At 39.3% G+C, this 25,461-nt stretch overlaps 1 protein-coding gene across 2 annotated transcripts in view; it reads right to left on the bottom strand.

Moving 5' to 3' along the window:
* The window catches only part of Myocd (myocardin), a 98,879-nt gene that overhangs the window by 38,592 nt on the left and 34,826 nt on the right, over window positions 1-25,461 (bottom strand). The window contains exons 2-6 of one of the 2 annotated variants that reach the window (XM_078042906.1): window positions 20,179-20,244; window positions 15,579-15,622; window positions 10,920-10,975; window positions 9,420-9,495; window positions 5,362-5,523 (exon numbers count right to left, since the gene is read on the bottom strand). In XM_078042906.1, the coding sequence (XP_077899032.1) occupies window positions 5,362-5,523; window positions 9,420-9,435 (178 nt within the window). In that variant the 5' untranslated portion in view covers window positions 9,436-9,495; window positions 10,920-10,975; window positions 15,579-15,622; window positions 20,179-20,244. The remainder of the gene's footprint in view (window positions 1-5,361; window positions 5,524-9,419; window positions 9,496-10,919; window positions 10,976-15,578; window positions 15,623-20,178; window positions 20,245-25,461) is intronic. The other variant, XM_078042905.1, reaches the window with a different exon arrangement.

The raw sequence follows: 25,461 nt of genomic DNA, 5'->3' as shown, positions 1-25,461 counted from the left end.
ACACAACTGGGACAGCACGTGGACAGAGGAGGGGAAATACACAGAGGCCAGGACAATGGAACATGGTAGAACCACAACTCAGAATCACCACCCCACCACGGAGGAGAGATGATCATGAGTGACAGGTGGAAAAGTGGGCTGGTTCATCCTTGCTACTGGAAGCCCACTCCAGCTCCCATCTCTACAGCTGGTCTCTTAGCATTCCTCTCTGCCTTACTGACCTTTCTATTATGTGATCACATGCCCACAAAACTCATGCACATTGGAAGAATCACCATAAAGAGACGATGTTGCATTGAGAGACAGGTGCACAATTCCCTAGAATAGGAGACTGCTGCTGGATTTTTCTTGCAGCCTAATATATAGTCTCTTCCTCTTTCTGTAACCCTTTCTTCTGTTGTTCTGCACAGATCTCCTGCTCCTTCCTTAAATACTGGAAACCCTTCCATTGCCTCTTGGTTGCTTTATTACTCTTCTTTAAAATTACATTTCCCTTTGTTGGGGAATTAGAAAAATGTTTGTATTTATTCCCTTAAATGAGGAGCTTTTGAAGTTTGAACGTCTCTCTGATTTTTAAGATACAATTTAAGCTGCTTTTAAAAAAATATTTATTTTTTTAGTTGTAGTTAGACGTCACATCTTTATTTTATTTATTTTTATGCGGTGCTGAGGATCAAACCCAGGGCCTTACACATGCTAGGTGATTGTTCTACCTCTGAGGCACAATCCTAGCCCCTTATGCTGCTTTTATCATATAACCAGGGTTTGACTTCTTTGTTCATCTATTCCTCTCCTTTTGGCATACACAAATCATTATAATAAAAGCTAAAGAAAAGTTATTAAAAATACTCATAAAAAGGTACAGGGTCCCTAAGGTGTTAAAAACAACTGATTATTGAAATAATATCTCAAATTTCCAGCCTGTGGAAAAATATGAAAAAAATTATATGAAAAATATTATAAATTCTTTTGTGACACTACACATAGAAGGTCCTTGATATGTGACAGTTCCACTCTTGACTTTTCAGCTTGATAAAGATGCAAAAGCAATAGGCATCCAGAAGAAACTTGACTTTGAATTTTGAAGTTTTGTCTTTTCCCAGGTTAGTGACAGACATGGGATACTCTGTCATGAAGGTGGGCAGCATTAATGAGCCGCAGCTCCCGTCAGTCACACCATCTCCAGGGGAAACGACCTGTACCCTACAGTGGGTGTTGCTAAGCTAGGATGCTCCATAGCTTAGGAATTTCCGACTTAAGATAGCTTTGATTTTGGATGGGTTTGTTGGGACATGACCCTCTCATCAGTGAAGGAAAATCTGCAGAGCTTTGGCATTTAAATCTGAGAAATAGAAAAGCAACCTAGAGCAATATTATTTATGAATATTGTGACAAACAGCGTTGGCTATTTGTCAAAATTTATGCTTCCCCTTCCGTAGTATAGAGCTATTGCTGAGAAATGACTGCCCAGTCAGGGGATACCTTACTCAGCCATGTGGACTGTTCTCACAGTGGAATGTGAGCAGAAGTGATGAGTTCATTTCCAGGAAGAGGCTTTTTAAGTTCGTGAGGGGGCTTCTCCATCTCCCCCCCCCCGCCCCCACCCCGTCCTCCTTCACTGGCAAGAATCAGAGGATGGGGAGGCTCTAGGTCAGGAAAACTGTGGCCTGTGGGCCTGCTGCCTGTTTTTGTAAATGGAGTCTTACTGGAATCCAGCCATGCCCATTTGTTTACTTATTGCTATGGCTACTTTCACACTACAACCGCAGAGCTGAGCAGTTGTGACAGACACAGCCTAAAGCATTTACTATCTGGTCTTCAAGAGAGCTTATTCTCTCCACTGTGGGGAAACATGATGGAAGGAATCTTCCACAGAAGACTTGCCATGGAGAAGGGCCTTCCCTGGACGGTTTAGGAACAAGAAATAAACTTCTCTTGTTAAGAAGTTTTTTGGTTTATTTTGCAGCTCGTGAGATTCCAACTAATGATGACATAGATGGGAAATCCCAAATAAAACACTAGCAAATTCTAAAAACAAAATTCATGAAAAATCGTTTCCAGAAATTTCAGGACAGTTGGAAAGGTGGCAAAAACCACACGGCTAGATTAAAGAAGAAATCCACACCATCGTATGTTTTGAAAGCATTTAGCAACCTCGATATTCATCTTGCAAACTATTCTTACTAGAATAGGAATAGAAAAAATATTTCCAAAGAATATCCAGCCTACAACAAAAGCTAACATCATATATAGAAGTGAAGGACGATGAACATTCCCATTTAAAAAAAAATGAAAATATGTCATCATCAGTATAACATAACAAAAAATTATACAGCACGATTTATTGCTTCTGATGCACTGTAAACACATCTATAATAATAGTATCTTCCTATGTAACATATTCATAATTATTAAATTGTATTATATATTAACATATTATTTATTGAATATATAAATTATATGTCCTTTATATGTCACATGCTTAATCTTATAATTAAGTTGGACATTTATATATGATGTAGATATTATGGATTTAATAAAATATAGTATTTGATTCATATAGCATGTTACACTATATATGTAATTTATATAAAATTTACATAGCTTGCAAATACAAATATATGATACAAAGGATTACTAAATATGTGAAAATTATATATAACATGTCATAAATATTCCATACACACTTTTTAAATAATGTTAAATATATAGCATGCTAGTATCATGATATTGCTTTTCAAGTACCAGCCAAGGCACCAATATGGCAAAAAACAAAGAAGCAGGAAATAAATTTATGTTAAATTTATTATGTTTTAAAATAAATTTATTATGTTATTTGTAGGTACATGTTTGTGAACCTAAACAATGTGATTAACTGAGAAACTATTGGAACTATTAAGAAAATCTTATAGATGCTCAGTTACAAAATAAATGTGCAAAATTAATAGGTTTTCCATATGTTAACAATAATCCATGTGACTTCACTTAAAACAAGAACAAGCTTTGCTAAGAGAAATTTTAAAAAATTGTGTAAGTGGAGAGGGATGCTATAATTCTGCCTTGGAAGAATTAGAATGGTTTAAATATGTGAGTTCATCATAAATTAGCCTATAAATTCATTGCAATCCCAAGAAAAATTCTAACAGGATTGAAGTTGGCGTATGAAAAAGAGATTCCAATTTGTACCTAAAATGCACTTCTGAGCTTGGTGTGGTGGTACACACTTGTAATTTCAAACCTTGAGGGTCTCAAGCTCAAAGCCAGCCTTAGTAACTTAACAAGGCTCTGAGCAACTCAGGGAGATCCTCTCTCTAAATAAAATACAAAAAGGGCTAGGGATGTGGTTCAGTAGTTAATTGCCCCTGAGTTCAATCCCGTGTACCAAAGAAGGAAAAAATAAATAAATAAACCACTCTGACAATATCCAAGGAACATTAGGAAACTTAGAGCACTGTAAGGAAGATTTAAAAAATAGATATCAAGACGAATTGTCAACTACATTATAAAACTGTGGGAAAAAATAAAATTAGACTATTAAATTAAACTAAGCACTTTAAATAAAATTTCAGATGCATTCAGGATTTAAATGTAAAACTGAAGTACTTTGAGGAGATAATCATGGTGAATGAACTATACACAAACTATGAAACTATACTCTTTTTCTTTGTAGTTTCTAGAATATATTTAACTATACAAAAATCTAAAATCGCCATAGGTTAAACCACTGTACACAAAATCAAAAGGCCAAGGACAGACTGGTGAAAGGATGGACAGTGCCTGTGACAGAGGGGGAGGACTTCCCCCTATATAAATAGCACACACAAAGCAGTAAGGAGGAATAGGCCCAGCAGGAAGAAGAAAGCCACAATTCAGCAATGACATACAATCGCATGGAAAAATAGAGTCTCCCTGTAAACCAAAGAATGCAGATTTAATTAAGATCTGTTGCCTATCATATAAAAATAATAAAAAAATAAACTCACGAGGGAGCTTGCAATAGAATGCTTTAAGAAATGATAAGAGATTGCCTGAGGGAGACTTTTCTCTGGCTCTGACATCCATCCTATCGGAGTAATGATGGAGAGAGAGCACTTGAGCACTCTAGGCCAAGTTCAAAGGCAGAAGATATTTAGTGTAGAGGGAGAGGGTGAGGAATAGAGAAAAATCACAATGGTATATGTAAGTGGGCACCGAGAGAGGAGTGAATTCACTTTCCCAGAGTTGATATTTTCTTTTGGGTTGTTTTTAGTTACACATGAGGGTAGAATCCATTTCGACATAATAATAAAAAGCATGAAATATATCCTGTTCTAGTTCAGACCCCAATGCCTCTCCTTCCCCTCTCCTTTCCCCACCCCCTGCTCCCTTCCCTCTATTGATCTTTCGGTCATTCATCCACAGTTAAATATTTTTAAATGAATACAGATTCCAAACGTATCCATTTATGTGGCCTCTGAATGCATGAGAAAGAGCCAAATTTCAGAATATGAATAAACGTGATGATCAGCTTCATAACAAACTTAGTTTTTGATTAAAAAAAAACGCCCTTCTACAGACCTGGAGACAACATATTAAAACAAATATATATTACTAAATAATAGGTAGGTACCAGGAGTTCTCACAATTGTTTGTGGCCCTGATTGGAAGAAAGTCAGTCTACCCATATATATGACTCTTTAGCCCCCCTTTCTCCTTCTACCACTGTTTCCCCAGGTTTCACCTCATGTCCCCCACATGAATTCATCACTCGAAGGATTTGGGGGTCCACTTGGTGACAATCGTTTAAGAGGTCTGCAAAATGATTTTACTCAGTTTATGACAGCATTAATGTGTACGTCTCCTCCTTGAATATTGGAACTTTGATCCCATGGAGCACAGCATGTTCACATACACTGTGTAAAAAGTGAACCTCCTACCCATGAGCCTGGTGCAGTCATCTCCAGCTTGGTCACTTGGGTAAGCCCCGGCCACATGGCAGCCAAACTGGGCTTGGAATCCAGCTTGTTCTGGTTCAGGGCTAGTGCTCTCTCTACTAGACTGGTCCACCCCCTCTTTTAAAAAGGGAGTTAAAGAGGGCTGTGACCATGGCTCCTAAGCATGGGACCAGGGAGGGGACCTGTTTTGAGGAATACATCCGGTTAGGTTGTCCACCTGTCTGAGTAGAGCAAAGTTGGCCTGCGTTGACCTGACCTTGGAGTGTTTGTGGCTGAGTTCCTTCCCCAACCCTAAGAAGAAATGCTCAGGGGCGTATGTTGGCATGGCTTTTGTCCAGTGAAAGGCCACTACCCCCAAAGTCCCTAGCGTGTTGAGCTTTAATTGCCTTTGAGCATCAGGGACAGGGGTGCAATTTGTTCCGTCTACCTTTTATGGCTTCTTTCACAGCAGAATCCACGGGGAGTATGTTCTTCTCCACCAGCTCCAGTGGCCCTGGTCGGAGAGCAATCTTTTCATTGAGATCATCGGCGAGGCGGGCTCTTTTCAACTTCATCTGAACAGTTGGAATGGACCTCTCTGCAGTGGAGGCTGAAGGGTTGAAACGAAAGCGATCACTTTTAGAATCCAATGTCCTCTTTTTTTTTTTTTTTGGCTTGTGGTTATAAAACATTGTGTCACACTTTGCTCTACCATCCTAATAATTTCTCAATGTAATCATCATCACTTCACAGGGATTAGCACCAAAGACCAGACACTTCCAAATAAAGGCAAATAGTGAGGCACATAGAAAAGTTAGAGAAACTTGCTTTGAGAGGATTTTGTGGAAGGAATATGCAATTTGGCAATTTCTTAAGAAGCAGTCCATGGTGTCTATGTGGCCTGCCTGACCCTATGGCTACAGGATTTGGATAGTGAATAGCACAGGCTGAATCTGCAGTAAATTTGATCTCTGGTGACAGTTTGTAGTAGAAATATGACTTCTTAGGGGCTTTAGAGTTGTCAATGCTATGACACTGACAGTCAAATGTCCAGTTCAGTTATAACAGAAAAAAAATTTTTCCTGTGAAACCATGATTTAATCAGAGGAGTGTTAAAAAATTGAATTTATCCAACATGCAGTTTCTCATCATTTGTAGGTTAAGAAAGGTCATGTAACAGATCCCTAAATCCACCCCTATATGGAAGACATCAGATTTCCTCTTTAGGGTGGGTGCTGACTCATTTCTGTGGAAGAACTTTGAAGGATAACCCAGACAACCTATTGCTTTAATGAGGGAAATGTAAGTCCAGATTCAATAAGAATTTGCAGCTTTGCTCTCAACTTTGCAAATTTAGGAGATCAAGCCTCCCAGTTCCATTATTCTATCAGTATCACCCTACTAATCTAAACTTTGTGTCACTGATTGATCTAGAATTCTCCATACAGGAGAGGTCTGGGACGGTCTCATCAGTCGCAATAGATCAGGTTTGTCTAGAAGCTGCATATGTGATAAAGGGAACATCGGTACTACAAACCAAAGAATGAGGATGCTAATCCTCACTTCTCCCTAGACCACCCCTTGCGAGACTTCCTGGTTCAGCATATTCTGATCCATTCTGCATACACACCCAGTACTAATTTTCAACAAGTCCTGACTTCTTGTATCCTTCCACAAAAGATGATCCTCTCTATCCGGGTCTCTCAAACTGGTTTTCCAAGTCTGGTACAAACTGAATCCCCTCTCTTCCTGACCAGTGCTTTCCATCCCAAATCTACCACCCCAATAAGCTTTGGCCCTTTTGTATATTCCCATGTCTCACAAAGTCACTCTGTACCTTTGCTAACTTTCTCTCCCCAACCTGAAATTCTTCTATTCTACTCTTCACCATGAGCTTCTCTTTTAGGTCCATGATCAAAGCCTAACTATTTTCTCCTGTTCTTATTTTTATAATTTTTTTTCCTGTTTCTAATTTTTTTCCTGTTCTTTGCTTTATTGCCTCTAGAAATTATAGGCACTGGCCCCTCATCTTATATTGCTGCTTCTGAATTTAGATAATAAAAGTCCTGGAGGACCGAACCCATATTTAGTCTAACTAATCTTTGGTGCTCCAGGACGCTAATTTCCAATTTCTGTTGGGGAGAAGAGAGAATTCCATGAGAACCACCTGTGACATGTGACATAAACCAGGGACTACTCACAGTCTGATATTTTAACTCAAAACCATAATAATGCAGGGAATAACTCTTGTGTGCTTATGTGTGTGCTGGGGATTGAACTCAGGACCTTGCACATGCTAAGCGAGGCTTCTAGTGCTAAGCTACACCCCTAGCCTCAGAAATAACATATCTTGTGCCTTTTTGTTATAGCATCACTACCTACTCATTATAATAAATGCAAATAATGCCCCAAAAGCATTCCAAAGAAGTAGCCTCAGAAACACCTCACTCAGAGTTAATGACTTTTAATACTTGGGTGTTTTTCTTAGTTAGTTATATTTATTGTTAGGTTTATACTTTTTTACTCAGACTTTGACTTTAAATGCAGTTTACTTATTTTTCCCTTTCCAGAATTTAGCTATAAATATAATTTTGTTTTCTGCTTCTTTGGCTAAACATCTTGTAAGCCTTTTCTCATTAAGTGGTTATTCTTTGAAACCCTTGCTTGGAGTTGGCTATGTGGAATTCACTCATACCATACAGATGATCCACAATTTGTTCGGCTAATTTCCTATTGTTGGACTTTTCACTGTTTTGCCATCTAAAGTAATTCCATGATAACATCACTGTATATAAATCTTTGTAGGGCTGATCTTTTTCTTTAAATAAAATACTAGATGTTGTATCATAAGGCCAAATGGTGGATACATTTTCAAGGATTTGATACATCTTCTAGAAATGTTGATCTCATTATACTCCCACCATCCATGTGTAAAGAATGCACGTATTTCCCATACCCTTGCTACATACAATGTTGAGTTTTATTTGCTAACTTTATCATTAAAAATTCTCCTTGAAATGGCATTTCTTAGATTATTTGTGCAGCTTCAGTTTTGTGATGACACACAAAATGTTGTCACTGCAAAGAGAAAAGAATTTTGTCACCTCCACCTGAGAGACCTTGGTATCCTTTGGATGCCTCCTCAGGATCAAAACCCTGCAACCCACAGATCCCTTCCCTTGAGTTTTACATTGTCTTTCTCTCTCTTTCCTACTCTGAAAATAGTTCTATATCTTATAATATCCCACCTGGTCCAGGGTTGGAAAATAATCAGGCTTGGGAAGCCAGAATGATTCAGACATGATGCCGATTGAAGAACCAAGATTCCAAACTTTCACGATATTTCAAGACTGGCAACCGTCTTGTAGGCAAATCTGCATTCTAGAGAAGGAGGGCTGGTGCCACGTGCATGCTGTTCCCTCAGTCGGCAATGCTTTTCCTCTTTGCTAACTGGGTCCAGCCTTCACATGCCAACTCATTTCCTTTCTCCTCCCCAGAATCCGTTCTGGTTCCAATAACTCTCTTATTCTCTTCTGTGCATCCACGACACTGTGCATTTTCTCTCTTTTCATGCTGGACTGTGAAAGTGGAGTCTTATGTCTACTTTCTCTACTATCCTCTGAGAGCCCTTGAAGGGCAGGAACCTGTGCCTAATTCATCTCTGTACCCAGAAGGTCTGGCAGACAAGCCGGTACCTAGCAGACATCCAATACTTTTGCCTATGGAATAAATATTTGATAGCTAAACCGTCAAAGTGAGAGGAAGGCTCTTTGAAGCTGGGCACCAGTGGTCTAGGAGATTTCCATCCCAGGGAAGACAATGCATGGAGCAGGAGTCAAATCCTCTCTTCCCTTATTCAGGTGTCAGAGTATGGGGGGCAATTATTGGTTTGCCCTGATTCACCTTCCCCAAAATAATAGTGGCACCTTCAAGTGGAACGGGGCCTGCATTGCTCAACACTGGTTTTTTTTTTTTTTTTTTTTTTGTGTGTGTGTGTGTATTGCTGAGGTTTGAACGCAGGGCTTTGTGCATGCAAGGTAAGCACTCTACCAACTGAGGTATATTCCCATGCCCTAGTACTGGTATTCTAAGACTGTATTTCCCTGTGTACCCAGCAGAGGAGCATCAAACAGTTACCTAGCAGATACAGAAGCAACTAGAGAGCTTCATTTATTTTCCCAAATGAACAATGATTCCGATGAATAAAAACTGGCAACACATATTGGATAGTTCCTATGTGCTATATGATTTGTCCAGGCCGTCAGAGTTATAAAGTGACACAGCTTAGATTGGAAACTAAGTCTGAAATCTTCCTAACCCATATATATATGGCTTTCCCACTTGATTTTTCTCCATGGCTTAGAATAACAAGGTTACTAATTGAAACATCTTTGTATACCTCTCTGTAAGGAAGTTGCAGGTAGCAACTGCATAAGACAAAGAACTCTGGAAGCATGGCCCACCACTCAGTGGTTGTCTCTTAAGTTTGATTTCACGCAGCCTTACCTTGGAGTATGTGCATAGTAACCAAGTCGGCACGGTTGGATCTGTTTCTGCCCTTGCGTTTCAAGGAATCTTCAGTCTGTAGAACATGAACATGGAGAACCACTTAGTTTTAATTCTTGAAAAGCTCAAAGGGTAAAACTACTTTTTAATGACAAATGGAAAATGCAAATATCCCTGGTCTCCCATGTTTGAATGGAAAAAAACACTTCCAAAGTCCCCTCCAGGAATTTTACCATAGGGAAATAATGTAGAGGTCAAAAGCTTAGGCCCATGTCAGGGATAGATAGGTTATACATTCATAAAATGTTTATATAACTATTGATGATATCAAGCTGCTTCTATTATAATCCATCCTGCTCTATTGCCTGTTGAAATGGTCACAAAATTAACTAAGGTCAGCGATAAAACATTGTGTAAATCCATCTACGATCATGACAACTTATAGCCTTTTTGCAAGTTTTTTTGGTGACTTAGCTCTTAAAACATGGAGAAATGTAGATTCAGACTTTGGAAGGCGTTTAGGGACAGCTAATTTGCTGCTTCCCCTTGTCTTCTGCATGGTAAAGCTGTCTGTTGGGGGACGACACAGGCTGTGGTAAGACCCATGAGGATCCCAAGCCTCTGATCCCTAGGCTCTTATCTTACTATATTGGGATCTCCTCTTGGGCCCCTGAGAAGGGCCAGGGGTTTCTGCAGTTCTGATAAAAGATAGTCTGGTGTTCTCTGTTATTCTCCAGGTAGTGGGAATCACAGCGACTCATGAGCAACTTTGAAGAATTGCAGAGTCCTGTTCTTCCTGTGTGTCCACTGATAAGTCACAAGGCTAAAACTCTCAGGCAAAAAGACAGATACCCTCTCAGCCTTTCCTTCTCACTCAAAGTGCTGATGGTTACTAAATAGTATTTGTATCATTGATAAATTCACGTTGCAGAGATTTGTTATGAAGGTATGACAGAATATGTCATTTTTTCTCCCTTCAAATGCAAAAAAAAAAAACAGTCCCCCCGTCCCCAAAAAAAAAAAAAAAACCCTCCAACTCCAGAAAACTCTGTAAGGAAAATAAATATGATTTCCTTGTCTTTCTTTAAGTAACTGCAGATAAATTCTGTATTTTCAGACCTTGACTTAAATCCAATCATTGGATTTGAGAAAAATCTGTTTGTTGCTAAGAAAGGACCATAATAGAAGGTAAGAAAGCTTGCAAATCAACCTGACTTCCCTTTCTAAAGTCTTTTTGACCTCTGATGTATCCTTGCTATGATCCTTTTCAACATTAGAAAGATTGAGGACATCTTTATAACAAAATAGCAGTTGCAAAACTCCTAGTTGATCTCATTTCCACAGTCACAGGACAGAGATTTCATATGGTGTCAGGGCAGGAAACTGGCCAACTGATGGAGTTCTTTGTAGAAATTCTACATGCTTCAGCCCAAACTTTGGCCTTTAGAGATCTATAACCTATGGTTTAAGTTCACGAAAGACAGTTTGCAAAAAAATTACCTTGTCACTATCCAAAGTTTTTCTTGGCTCATGGAATTCAGTTGGACTTTTCAGTGCTGAAACAGAAAGATAAAGACATGAGCAAAGGCTGGCCTCGGGGGGGTACTGGTCAGTGTCACAGGGTTTGCTGGTGTGCTTGCTGAGCTAGGCAGAGTCTGGAAGTGGTCGCCGTCATTAGGCCACAAGCAAGAGAAATGCCTGGAGGATGGCCGCTGCCCGGAAGCCACAGGAGACAGAGGAAGGTAGAATTCAGGCCTTAGTCAGGAAGAGCAGCAGAGGCAGAATGTGCAACAGGAAGAGGAGTGGAGGCAGGACATTCCAAGCTCCTGAAGAGACAGAGGCACCGGAAGTAACCTTGGTTTAAGGGAGGAGATAGACAGGTAACTAATACCTTCAATGACTTTGTTCTGCCCTTGAGTTCAAAAGAGTGAGTTGACAAGTTGTGATCTGGGAGGGTGTGGTGTGTATTGTCGGAAGAGACTGTACTTTGGACCAAGTGACTGGTTGGTCATGGACATGCAATCGAGGCATTGGGTGTGAAGCAGAGAATCAAACTTGGAAGGGACCTTGGAGATACAGAAGTTCATCTCCAACCCTGCATGGTGTGGGGAAAATGAGGTCGACAGGTATGGATTGACTTGCTCAGGTCACAAAGTTAGGGCTTAGGTCCTCTGATAACCCTAATCTTTTACAGGGTGTGAAAATTCACACTATTACCAACCAGTAGACATGAGTGCTAGTTAGTCATATGAAAAACACATGGTATCTGTAAACCACCAGGACTAAATACCACCTCCACTCTGTCCTCTGCCTCCTCTCCATTTCTCTTTTGTGATGATTCAGTAAACCCTTTGAATGTAGCAGAGTCCTAGAACAACCCTCAGCAAAATTCTGCATTTTGTATTGGTTTTTCGGGTCCCCTGGAGCAATCTCATTGGGAGCCACGATCACTTTTCATTATAAATGATGAGGTTGCTCAGAGGGTAGGGCATTGCATTGATGTTTTTTTGCACTTTAAGTATGGGTGAATTGATGATGCCCATGATTCAGAGTTCTCTGATCACTCTAATGGATGTCCACTCAGGCCATGAAGTATGCTTCTAAATCTTGGCCAGAGTAAAAATTAGGTTTCTGGCCAAATTAGCACTTGGGGTCATAAGTGTGTGTATGCATGTGTGTGCATGTGTGTGTGCGTGTGCGTGCATGTGTATGTGTGTGTGGGTGGGTGTATGCATGCATACATGCCTCTTTCAGCCCTTAAGACCATGCTAAATCTGCACATGATTTCAGCAAGGCTTGTTGGATATTAAGCAGATGTCGTATGGTCATGGTGGGCATCGTAACAGTGGTTGAACATATTATTATTCTCTATTTGGAACACTGTTTAGGAAGTTAGTGTCATGCTGTCAATCAATCTTCTTGCTTCACTCCAATATTGACAACGTTGAGCAGAAAGACAATGTAAAATATTTCCAGCTGGCTGGAGTGTGCCCAGTCGAGTTGACAGGCACTCTTCTCACTTGGACCAGAGATTAAGCAAAAAACCAATATTTTGTTTGAACATCATATCTTTCACTGACCTGGAAACCAGCTGTTGTTCTCGGTCAACCTGCTGCTATGCAAATGATCCTTTGTCCACATTTCTTCCCAGTTAGTGACTTCGAGAAGTAAATGTGCAACTCTACTCTGTGGCTTGTGGCATTTTTTTTTTTTTTTAAATCTGGGGTTGGGCTCCGACCTTAGTAAAAAGGCTCACTTTTTCTGGCATTTGACAACAGGTGGAATTTGTAGCGAGGATGTCTGAAGAGTGAGTCTCTTTTCCCTCAAAGCAACCAGATCACAGAAAGTCTGCTTGAGGTCCTTTGGGCACCTGTGAGCCTAGGCAACCTGCATCTGTTGGTCTTCACCTGGTGTCATTTAATGAGGTATGACCTATTGGCGAGGCTTAATTACTTTCAAGTGATCTTAGAATTGATCTTTATGAAGTGGTCAAAAAGAACAAAGCATCCTTTCCCTAAAGAAACTGCCCCCACAAAAGAACAGTATGAACTTAACTTGACATGTCTCTTACATTCCAAGCACAATTGTTTCTCATTGAGCTTGGGATGTAGGAGGAATTTATCTGGTTCTCTTATCCCCTTGGTTCTTCAATTCTCATTAGTGGAGCTTATTCATTTTTTTTCTAAGAAACACTGGATTTCCTGTATCTTAGCTTTTTAGAGCTTAAAAACGTGTTACTTCTTTGATGCCAATAACTCCCCTGTGAAATGATTCAGAGTCCAGTTTTCTGATGCCAGGAGCACAAAGTTCTTCTAGAATCTTCTATAGGATGGGAAGCTATGTCCATTTAGCAAGGTCTTGGGAAGAATACAAAAGAGATACTTACATTGCTTTTAACAAATGTTCTTCTCCTTACAGCTGGGGGTGGGGTGGGGTGAGTTCAGCCCTTAAACTTAAGAGGGGTACTGGGTCCCATGAAAAAATTCCCCTACCATGGCCCCAGGGTTGAGTTTTGCCTTCTCTGTGACTCCAGAGAATGTGGGCTTTAGCCATCTCCCCTGCGGGCCCACAAAAATCATAATGCATCCCCCCTCCACCCTGGTTGATTTTTTTTTTTTTTTTTGGAAAATACACAAAGGACCACTTCTGCTGCCAACCCCAAGAGTATCAAATGGCAACATTTTATATTTAAAGGACATTGACATTTAAGATCGAAAAGGAATTTGGATTCCTAAATTAAAAAAATAAGTCCATGTGATTTCAAATTAAAATCTGGTTATAAATCCAGTCAGCCACACATCTGACGAGTTCCCCCTGGAGGAAGATTAATCGCTTCTCACAGGGGAATTCATGTTCTCGCCTTAGAGTTTGGTTGCGGGCTATTCCTATTTCTGTCCCTGAAGCTCCAGCTAATTTGGGTCAGCTGTGTGTATAAACATTTGCTTACTTAGAACTCAAAAAAAAAAAAAAAAAAAAAAACAAAAAACGATCCGGAGATAAGAACCAGCCTCTTGCAGTCCTCTTTGCACCAGTCAAACCTCTCGCTTCCAGCAAGATTCCAGACTATGGAGAAAATAGGCCTCCAAGAACTCATGGAAGGCAGAGGCCTGACTCGTCTGAACTGGGCAGGGTGTGGTGTTGGACTGCAGCTCTGGCACCCTAGGGAATGTTGTGGCAGAGCTGGACTTCTCTCAAGGGAACCTCTCACTACCAGGCTCAGGGAGAACTCAGCTTCATTGGGTACAAAGGATAAGAACCCAGGGACAGAATCAAAGAGCCCGAACAACTAAAGCCATGTTTCCCGAAGTGTGGCTCCTGGGTTACATCCTCGGCATCAACTTGGAACCTGCTAGAAAGTCCAGTTCTTGAGCCACACGTCAGAACTACAGCATCAGAAATGGGGGAGGATGGGACCTAAGCATCTGTTGATCTGTTCCTCCAGGTGATTTTAATGCACAGGTGTAAGAAACGTTGCTATGGAGTTTGTAAGGCCAGCGGGTCCCGACCTAGGGTCCTTGGGAATCTGAGTTCAAAAAAGGAGCAATAGATGGCTAGGATTGATTTTTAGTATTTCAAAAGGTTGAAGGAAAAGGGTATGTCTATCCGGAGAAAGGATGCTCAGCTAACAAAATTGTCATTTTTCATGGCCACTGCCTGGAATCATAGAAATATAGCTTGGAAATGGTTGTTTTCATCAAAAAGCATGGGATGATAAATGTATATGCTGTTAACGAATAAAAGCAAACATATGGATTAATAATTAATGTATGTGGGGTTTTTGAGGAAAGACACAACTATTTCGTACATAATACCTATGGCAGTTTAGGTGTATAATTAAAGAAGTTCTGGGTGCCATCAAATTTGGGAACCCTCTATTTGATTTCTGTCCTTTTCTTATCTATTCTTGGTATAACCTTGAACGAGTCCAATTAGCTTCCTGTGCTGTTTCCCACTTATAAAAGTAACTAAGTAATGCTTATTTGCTCTCTGTTTTCCTTTTAAAGACAGACTGGATCATGAGTACTTTCTTTTTTAGCAATTTGGATATATGCTATACATAAGTGACAACACTTTGGAAATTATATTCTCTTTTTTTAGGTTGGTGATAAATTGCTTATTCGGTACCCAAATTATACTCTTAGGGGTCTGGAAACAGTGCATTTTTTCTAATGTAGCTTTGTAATATTTAAGACCTGGCTTGTACAGTTGTGGAATTTGATGCAACATGCGTGAATACTTTGGAATTTTTCCAAAAAAGGATACAAAGAAGAATTCAAAATGTGTCTGCAATGACTGGTTTTGTAGTTTCTAGGGATCAGGGGCTAGAAAGATGGGGGTGGGAGGTGGGATTGTTGACCCCAAATGGGATTGCCATGAAAATCCAGGGCACCTTTCCTGTCTCTGAAGTTGAGATGTTAGAAAGAAGGGAAGAGGCAGACAGATTAATCCCCTCGTGCCGTGTTCTGCTCAGACAGCCAACAGTGTGTGGTAGGGTGCTGTGGGGAGAAGCCAAGTCAAATGAATGCACTGAGAAAAGGAAGAGAGACTTTGTCCAGTCCACTTCTCAAAACTATGGTGAAGCTGCATGGGGCGCGGGTGCAGGAATTGCCCCCGTCATTCTTCTTGCTACCAGGAAGGTCACAGAATTCAGGGATTTACCAAGGCTTTGCAGTAAGTATGTGGCTGCTGTAGCTTGGATTAGTCTGCAAAAAAAATAAAGGCAGCACCATTCATAGACAGCTCATTGTATCTTGAAATTCATTGACATTGATCAGATCATGGAATCAAGCTGCCCAGACGATTCATTCATGTCAGGGACAGCTTTCTCTGACACTCTGGGGACAGATAGTACCCTGTCTGGGATGTACGTCCTCTGACATCTGTTTTACTTCCTCTACTCTCATCTTCTGTTTTCAAGCTTTTCTTCCTGTCTCCCTTGGGTTCAACCCCATTAGACTCTCTTTAGTTGCAGAGAAGGAGAGGACAATGTATGGTATTTTCTTTCTTTCAATCCTCCTATGACCACTCTCCCGTATAGACATAAAGTTGTTCAATATTGTTACAGGGGACAATTAAAGAGGAGTGCTTGGGGCCCCTTCTAGACACAGGAATGTGTCTGATTCCTCTGGGTGAGTGTTCCCCAGAGCCTTTCACATAGCAGATGGCTATTAAATATTTCCTGAATTGCTCTGTGGCCATTTTATAGAGTGTAATCATGGGGCTGGTTGACCTTCCACACTAAGGCTTTGGAATAGATTGGAATGAAACGTGTCATTGAGGATTCTACCCAGTAGAGTGATGCTCAGGGTAAATAATTGTAGGGAAAAAAAATATGCACCAGAGAACTACAAGGGGAGAGAAGTTAGCTTTGTCCTAGAACCATGAGAAGGTACAGGGCTTTGAGGCTCTCTTACAGCCTGAAACCTGGTAGGGAGGGACAGTGAAGTCATTTCCTTTGAGTTCTAATAACCGTGGGAAATGAGGCAATTCAAAATCTCCATTTTGAGATTCAGAGGTGAGGTTTTGGAAAGAAATCCAAATGATAAATCTTTAAAGTAATATTTCTAAATTCACTTTGAGAAGGTATTTCCCCAAGATATCATGACTATTTTAAAAACTAAACAGCACAGCTGGTATTACAAATGTGAGAGCAATCTGAGGATATGGCTGAGATCCACACTTCTGACCCAAGAATCCGCTTCTTATTGCTCAAAGTTGTTCAAGGGGTTCTACAGTGACCTTAGAACCCTGTCCTTCTTGACTTTTAGTCAAGAGAAGATGCCTTTAAGTTTATTCAAAGCATTTGAAGAGGGGAAATCCTAAACTCATAACTCATACCAACAAGAACAAAGTGAATACTTAAGAGAAGTAATAGGGGATTATAAAACATGATTTGTGGCTGGGGGCTGGGGACTCCTTTTTTACTGATCAGCAACCTTAAAATCTGCAGGATGCATAGCTAGGAAGAGGGAAAGAGGAGAATTTCAACCCTGCTGGACCCGTTGCACTAATAAACTAGAAAATATTTGTGGTTTAGCTCTGTAGAGTCAGTGGGAGAGAAACCTTAAAATTTAATCAGCATCTCCGAGTGCAACTCAAGTGAGATCTGCCACAGAACTAAGTCAGTGGAGTTTTTCATTAGATGTTGGTCATAACAAAGCACAGATCATCCTGCAGAACCTGACGCCATTTCATTAAAACCATGGGCTTATCCTTGGCATATGCACACCTTGTTTTTAATTTGTCAAATTCAAACTGAATTTTTTTTTTAATGGCAAAAATGTAAGTAAGTGCTTTTAAGAGTCAAGTGATTCCTTCTGAACTTTGAGAAAATGGGCTTACGTGGGGATTGGGAGACCCAGATTCCGGCCTTTTCTCTGATGCATTACAAGGGGGCTGCATTTTTTTGTTTGTTTGTATTTTGTTTTATTTTGTTTGTTTTTTTTTTTTTTTTGCAAAGGACAAACTCTGAAGACTTAACCTGATGTAAAATGTGAGACCAATTCTACCCAAGGATGGCCTGCGTTTCTGCTGACCAGCTCAAGAGCACTGCTGTATGTTAGCGGTCTAAGAATAGTCAATTCACTTGGCTCTTCGTTTTGGATTTAGGAAATTTATGATAAGTTTTAAAAATTTAAGGGAGGATTGGAATTATTTCAAATTTCATGAGCAAAGTGAGATCTTATGAAAAATCTGATTTTGCATGCATTTAAATTCTCATAAATTAAAAACTACAGAAAATGGGATCACATTGGACCTGCCTTTGAGACAGCTGGAAAATTCTCTTGGGCATCTTCAACCTCAATTTCATGAACATTAAAGACAAATAAGGATTTGACTAGGTTAGTGTTTTTCAACTTCTATTCTGAACAGAACCAGCAATCGTGTGGGAATTCTCATGGGGCTTCTGGAAGGAATAAAAAGAGGCCCAGGAAAGGAGGCAGGGGCCCCAAGAGCCCCAATTGAGACAGCCATTATGTGTGTACACACACACACACACACACACACATATGTGCATATGTGTATATATTTTTTAATAAATAAAAAATCAAAAATCTTAGACAACAGATTTTTGAGGACCATTAGTTTTTCTTCTATTCTTTCTCCTTTGTTTCAAAAAATTCATATAATAGGATAAAGAAATAAAAATAGCCCTCTGTGGAACTTAATGAGCTCCACATTGAATTACACTCGTGTGTTCCTTGTCACCGTAACTCCTAACATCCTGAATTTCTCTGGAGGATCACGTTGCTCAGGATCATTGTCCCTCTGGTACCTGCTTCAGGACCCTGCACCTCGTCTGGTTTATACTAAAATTTGTGGCCTTAGATTGAAGTGAAACGACCCTGAGACTCTGTCGCTCTTTCCTTCCCCTGATTGCTTGCATTTACCCACGAACTCCAGGTGCCTGAGGAAACACACGGCTCTGCCTTGCATGCGCATGGCACGTTTAATCTCAGGTCGGACTGAAGAAGCTACCCATGGGCAAGTGGAGAGCCTGGAGAGCCTCATCTGACTTGAGCTTGCTGAGTAGAACTAAGTAGAAAAGGTCAGCTCAGGGAGAGCCTGCCATGTGCACCAGACCTGGCTTGCACACTTTTCCAGAGCGGAATCCACACCCTCGACCAATCTGAGAGACTCTACAAGGCTGGTTGATCAGAGACTATGGATAACCTTTAGCATTTGGTTGAATTAAATTTTTTTAATTCAAAAGAAATTAATTATCTTCATGATGAAATGGACTATGGATGCAATATTTCTGTTAAGTAGCATTTTGCTAATGTCTATACTCTTCCTGAAGAACAGAATATTGCATCGACATTGGGTCTACTACAAAAACAGATGCTTGATTTCCACAACTGACTTGAGAAGCGTTATTTAGAAATACACTGTAGGGTTAATTCCTGTTAATCCTGTTTGTTTCAATGGATTCCCAGATTTAACCTCAAAACCCAAACAACAACAACAACAACAAAACCCAATGTTTATTCTCATCCCAGCAAGACCCAGGCTCAGAGTATTCAAGCACATGGGTTGAATTTGTTTAAACAACTTGTGAACAAGTTAGCTGCTTCATTCGCCTCTCCAGAATTCAGAGGAAAGGAACATCAGTGAGGACAGAGATTATCAGCTTTGAGTGAAACTGTATTTACCTGACTGGAGGTCTGGCTGCAGTTCCTTGGTTTCCCTCTGTCTTTAGCACCTCCACAAGAGGGCTGACCAAGATGAAATAGACCACACATGGACTTGCTTTCTTTGGTTACTTTTTTGCTACTGTAACTGTTGCTGAAACCACCTTGAAATCACAGGGGAGCTGTTTCCAGCAGACCACTAAAAATGTGGCTCTGTTGTAAGGTCACCGACTGTTGAATTTTTAGTGCTACTCTGGCTCTGAAGCACAGAGTAAACTTCACAAGGCTTCAGTATCACTAACCACAGGACAATCTTTCAAGGGCAAATTGGTTCCTTACTAAATGCTGAATAATCATTCTAGAGGGACCTGAATTTCTCCAAGTGTTATGAATCTTAATCTTTAAATTGTACTGGGGAGTCAGTTAGTATGATCAGAGCACTTTGAAGGTGATTCCATTCATCCGTGACTTGGAATCCTGTGATTCCATTCATCTGGGGCATTCTTCGCCCAGTTTCCATATATATAACCAAGAATTAGCTTTAGGAGCTAGATTGGTAGAACATTTCAAATGTATCTTTCAAAATGATATGAAAATCTTTCTTCTTTGATCCAGAAGTATGGCCAATAATTCAATATTAATCAATCAATATTAATTAATAATTAAGGAATTTGATGGTCCTTTGAGCTAAACCGGTATTGCTAATCAATCTTCCAGAAAGGAAAATAATGGACTATACCCAATTAATGGTAGACTCCAATATATTCCAGAACTAAAATAAGGGGTGAGAATAAACATTATGGGACTGACCCGTCTGGAAAGAATAGTCATAATGCCCAATATTAAAAGTAGGAAAGGAGTGAGGATGCCCATTGTGAATTGTTTACCTAAGAAGAAACTCATGTTGGAATTTTAGGCACAATCTGTACGGTTAAAGGGAGCACCTTGTGGGTGAGTGGCAGGTAGGGCAAGGTATCCCACACCTCGATTTCTGCTGATACAGTTTCTGTGAGGCTCTTGGGTGATCAATTCATTGGCTTACATTAAATGACCTCTGAGGCGCTATCCGGCTTTGAAATGGCAAGGTCCGATGGACATAGAAATAAGTAAGAGCTGTGGGTACTCACGTGGTATGAGGCCTTGGTTAGCCAGCTGCTCCTGGGTCCTTCTCTGTTGAAGTCGTAACTGTAAAACTTAGAAAAGGAAGTGCTAGTTTGTGAGTTGGGCTAAAGATATTTCCAATCCACTTTATACTTTAGTCATACTTTCTTAGCCTGTGTCGTTTTTATTTCTAGAACAGTTCGGAAAAGTATCGTGCAGTACATTTTCATTTCTGTCATACACGCAGAGAAAGAAGACTGAGAGGAGTTGAGTGGTGGCAAGGTTTTACAGGAAGCTGGTAACAATCTAGGATTGGAACACTCTTTTAATTTATTTATTTTTATTGGTACATTGGGATTATACAAAACGGTGGGGTTCATTATGCCATATTTATACATGCAAGTAATTTGATCAAATTTGAACCCTATCGGTCACAAGGCTTCAGTATCACTAACCACAGGACAATCTTTCAAGGGCAAATTTGATCAGTCTCATTCCCCAGGATCTTCCCTCCTCCCTCCCTGGTTCCTCTTGCTCTACTCTTCTGATCTCCCTTCTCTTTGATTATTCATTGTAGTTATGGATATCATGATCATGGTGTCATTTGGTAGACTTTTGTTTAAAAGTGGATTTTTCTTTAAAAGTGAATATTCTCTTTCCAGCAGGGCACATCCCCTCTCTCTACTACACTGAGTGACGAGTAGCATCAAATTCCACTTGAATGGCAGCCTGTGATTTCGAAAGGGGAGACAGGGTGAAAAAAATCACAGGCTCCGGCATCTCTCCTGGGCTCAAGCCTGTCCTCTATCCACTGAACTGGTGTATAGCCCTGGACATGTTCCTTAACCTCTTTGACCTTCAGTTTTCTCATCAGTAAATGGGGAAAAGCAATGCCTATCTTGCAGGGCTGTCATAACATTTGATAAAACAAAGATATTCATGTTGCTTAGCAGAGTGCCTGGCACCAATAATGCCATCAATAACTGATAGTATTATGAGAACCTGGGATTCTTTGTGGAATTCAAAACAGGACTATCGGAGTTATTTGCTTAGAAAAAAATAAAATGATCCCAACTCTATATTCAATAGTATATATAAAGTATATATAGAATCTATCTGTACTATAGATATATAACATGTATTGCATAGTATCTCTACAGCAAAAAATATCATATACATGCCTATAGAAAGAAAGCATTAAATAGCATTGAATCATTCAATTGTAAGTGTGGTATTTCCAATTATCTTCTTTTTTTCACTCAAACACATTCCCTGTCTCCCAAACACATTCTATCTTTGGACATTCCACCTCTGTCTCATGGATATTCCATTTTCTCAGGGAGATGCTGAGTTTGCCATCTTGGTTCCTGGGTTTAAGGTGCTCAACATAAGAGAGCAAGGAGCAAAGGTTTGCAAAGAGGAGATCAGTTTAGTCAGACTACAGTTGGAAAGGGAAAACACTGAGCCGCTTTTGCAAAGGGGAAGTTGGAATGGAGGAAGGGGGAAAAAGAGAAAAGGCTATGTGAGCCGAGTTTTCAGTTGACTTAGGATTTCAGAATGAGATTTCAAAGCAAATCTAGTCAAAAGGTAAAATGAAAGTTAGTTAGTGGAGAAGGACATTTTAAAAAGAGTGAGTTTTGAACTGGAGTCTTTATCAATCTCCTACTGGGACTGACCACTCTTCTAGGAATTGCTTTGAAAGAAATACAGTGGCTAGACTGTGCTTTGTTAGGTAAGCCCCTTAAGACTCCACGTTAGGGCAAGATCACAGAGAAAACGGAATTATTTAAACTTCTGAACCAATGAAACTGATATGATGGGTTTATTGTTTAAGTTTCCCATTGGACCAACCCTCCCACAAATAAAAATTGTAGACTATGAACAAACTACAAAGCATACTACCCAAGGATTCCAAATAATAAACAAAAATCAGGCCGATTACAGAGGGGAACCAAGACTTGGAGAAATGACTTGAGTGGAGGCCTGAGTTTCTCATTCTGTGGGAACTTTGCCCTGAGGGTGATCTGTCGTCATGGTGCAGCGGGTCACAGGTAGCTAAACCTCCAAACACGAATAAAACTGCAAATCTTTCTGGTCAAGAAAGAAATCAGAGAAAAATGGCCAGATACCCATGCCAGAGAGTGACAGGGAAATCAAGCAAGGGAGCGAGCTGGAGAGATAAAGGGGTCCTCAGACTGTTTTGGAAGCCCACAAGTTTCAGGTTGATTTCTTAATAAAGATTTCATGGAACAGGCTCATTAGAGCCTAGCAAAGGATGAAACTTAGACTTGATATTTGAGCCTCTATACACACAGAATCTACCTGAACTAATAGTTGAAACAAACAAATGAAAAAAAAAATTAGTGTTCTCCAGAGGATTGTCATAAAATTCCAGATGATATAAGACTCACCACGATGTCCAGGATAAAAATCCAAAATTATTGTGTACATAAAGGACCAGGCCATTGTGGCCCATTCTGAATGAAAAAGGCAAAACAACAACAACCACCAAAAATCAAAAACCAAAAATGACAACTTCGGATCAGATTAAAACCTTGCTGTGACTTAAGCTGTTGGAGTTATTAGAAAGGACTTCCACGGGGTTATTTTCAACTATGGTCAATGAAATAACAGACAATATTCTTGAAATGAATAAAAAGAAAAATCTTAGCAGCAAAATAGAACACATAAAAAGAAAATGGAGATGTTAAGGATTAATATCTTTATTAATTTAATTAATAAATAGAATATCTAAAATAAAAATAGATACTGAAATGACTTAATAGATTGGTGAATATCAAAGGACTGGGTGAATATAGGCAAGGTATCGTCAAATTGAAGAGGAAAGGGGGAAAAAGATGGGAGACATGGACAGACTTTCAAGGACCTGTGTAATAATATAAAAAGGTTCAATGTTGGGTAATTAAAGTCCTAGAAGAAGAGCAGAGAAGAAATAAAAGCCCCAAACTCCCCCACATTTGGTGAAAGAAATAAATTTGCAGACTCAAAAAAAAAAAAACCAATTAACTTTAGACATATTCACAGAAAACCACTTAGATATATAATAATCCAATAGTAGAAAACCAAAGGTAAAGAAAGAATCTTGAAACCAAAACTTCACACAAAAGGAAATGTTGCTTTGGATAATCACAGGCTTCACATCAGATGCTCAGGAAGTCAGAAGAGGAAAACAAACAAACAAACAAACAAAAAAACCAAACAAAAACCTCAAACAGAAAAATCTTTATGAAGATAAAATAAACATGCGTTCAGGTAAAGGAAAATGAAATAATCTGTCGCCAGCTGACTTCATCATGAGAAATGCTTAAGGAAATTCTTTGGGTTGAGGAGAAATGATGATAGAAGGAAACCTGGATATTCAGAGGTAAAGAATAGCTGGTAATGACCTGGATAAAGATGGAAGAGTTATCTTTTTTCCTAATATGATTAAAAAATATGGCTGTTTAAAGAAAAAAAAAAACACTGTCTTGTGGTATCTTCAAGGCACACAGATGTTGATAGAGGCTTTGAAATGGTTTGGATCTTGAATGTCTCCAGAAAGCCCCTGTGTTAAAGGCTTGGTCCTCAGATGATGGCACTGTTGGGAAGTGGCAAAACTTTCAAAAGATGGAGTCTAGTGAAAGGAAGTGAGATCATTGGGGACAGGCCCTTGGAGGGGATATTGGGACCTTGTTGCTCAGCTGCCATGAGGTAAGCAGACACCTCTGCCACATGCTTCTGCCATGACATGCTTTCTTACCACATACCCAAAGCCACAGGGAAGATGGACTGGAATCCCAGAAACTCTGAGCCAAAAATAAACCTCTCCTCCTTATAAGTTGATTTCCTCAGGTATTTTGTTACAGAGACAGGAAGGTGCAAAATTTTTACACTTTACATACACATTAACTTCAAAGCTGTAATGACATATATTGTAATACCTAGAGCATCTTTTTAAAAAAAAGAACTGTATTTTTTTAAAAAATCAACAAATTAAAATGGAATGCTAAAAAAATTAAAATAATCCAAAAGAAGGCAAGAAAGGGGGGGATATAAGAACAAAAAGTAGAGAGATATACAGAAAGCAAATCATAAAATGGTAGATTTATTTATTTTTTATTTTTTTAAAGAGAGAGAGAGAGAGAGAGAGAGAGAGAGAGAGAGAGAGAGAGAAAGAGAGAATTTTTTAATATTTATTTCTTAGTTTTCGGCGGACACAACATCTTTGTTTGTATGCGGTGCTGAGGATCGAACCCAGGCTGCACGCATGCCAGGCGAGCCACATCCCCAGCCCCCAAAATGGTAGATTTAAATCCCATTACATTAATAATTATATTTTAATAGTGAAACACTCAAAAGACAGAGATTATCAGAAGGGATTTTTAGAAAACAATATTCAATTACATATTGTCTCAAAGGACAAATTTTTATATAAGGATACAGAATAAAAGTAATTAGGAAAAAAAGAGGGGATTTCATGAAAATAGGAGAGAGACCAGTAGAGTAGAGGAAGGGGATTAGGAGAAGTACTAGGGAATAAAATTGACCAAATTATGTTATGTGCATGTACAAAGATATAACAATAAATCCCACTATTATGCATAGCTATAATGTACCTTTAAAAATTTGTAAAAAGTAAATAGAAAAAAAAAGATGTGCCACTCAAACACTAAGCGTAAGAAATCTGGACTGACTCAATCAATGTCTGATGAACTAGACCTCAATTCAGAGTATTTTCAAATATGAAGTATGAATCTAGTAAGAAAGATCTAAAATAAAAGTTGACAAAATTAAAGGAATATGTGGACAACTTCAAAGTCATAGTAGGAGATTTTGAGACTTTTCAACATTTGATAGAACTAGATAAAAAAAAATCACTAATGGCACAGAGAATTTGAGCAATATGAACCATCTTTTCTTTATTGATTTATCTCAGTTTAGTTCTAGAGCACTACCCCAAACAAATGCAGAATAAACACTTTTCAAGTTCATGTATATTTACAAAAAGTATATTTACTAAGATGGATGAGTAAGGCAAGTTTCAGTAACTTAAAAAGGATTAAATTCATGTAGAGTATGTTCTTTGATCTCATTGGAATTAATCAGCAACCAAAAGCAATATGCTATTAAGAAAAATATTTGGCAATTCGCTTCTAAATAATTCATAGGTCAAAGAAAAATTCACAGGGGACATCAAGAACACTTGAACAGGATGATCATGAATAGGTAAAACATTACATTTTATGGGATCCAGCTAATGTCACAGTTACAGGGAAACTTAGAATTTTATATGGTTGTATTGGAAAAAG

This window comes from Ictidomys tridecemlineatus, chromosome 3 (genome assembly GCF_052094955.1).
Source record: "Ictidomys tridecemlineatus isolate mIctTri1 chromosome 3, mIctTri1.hap1, whole genome shotgun sequence".
Lineage (NCBI taxonomy): Eukaryota > Metazoa > Chordata > Mammalia > Rodentia > Sciuridae > Ictidomys > Ictidomys tridecemlineatus.
The sequence above is the reverse complement of the archived record's forward strand: the minus strand, read 5'-3'. Positions and strand labels throughout refer to the sequence as shown.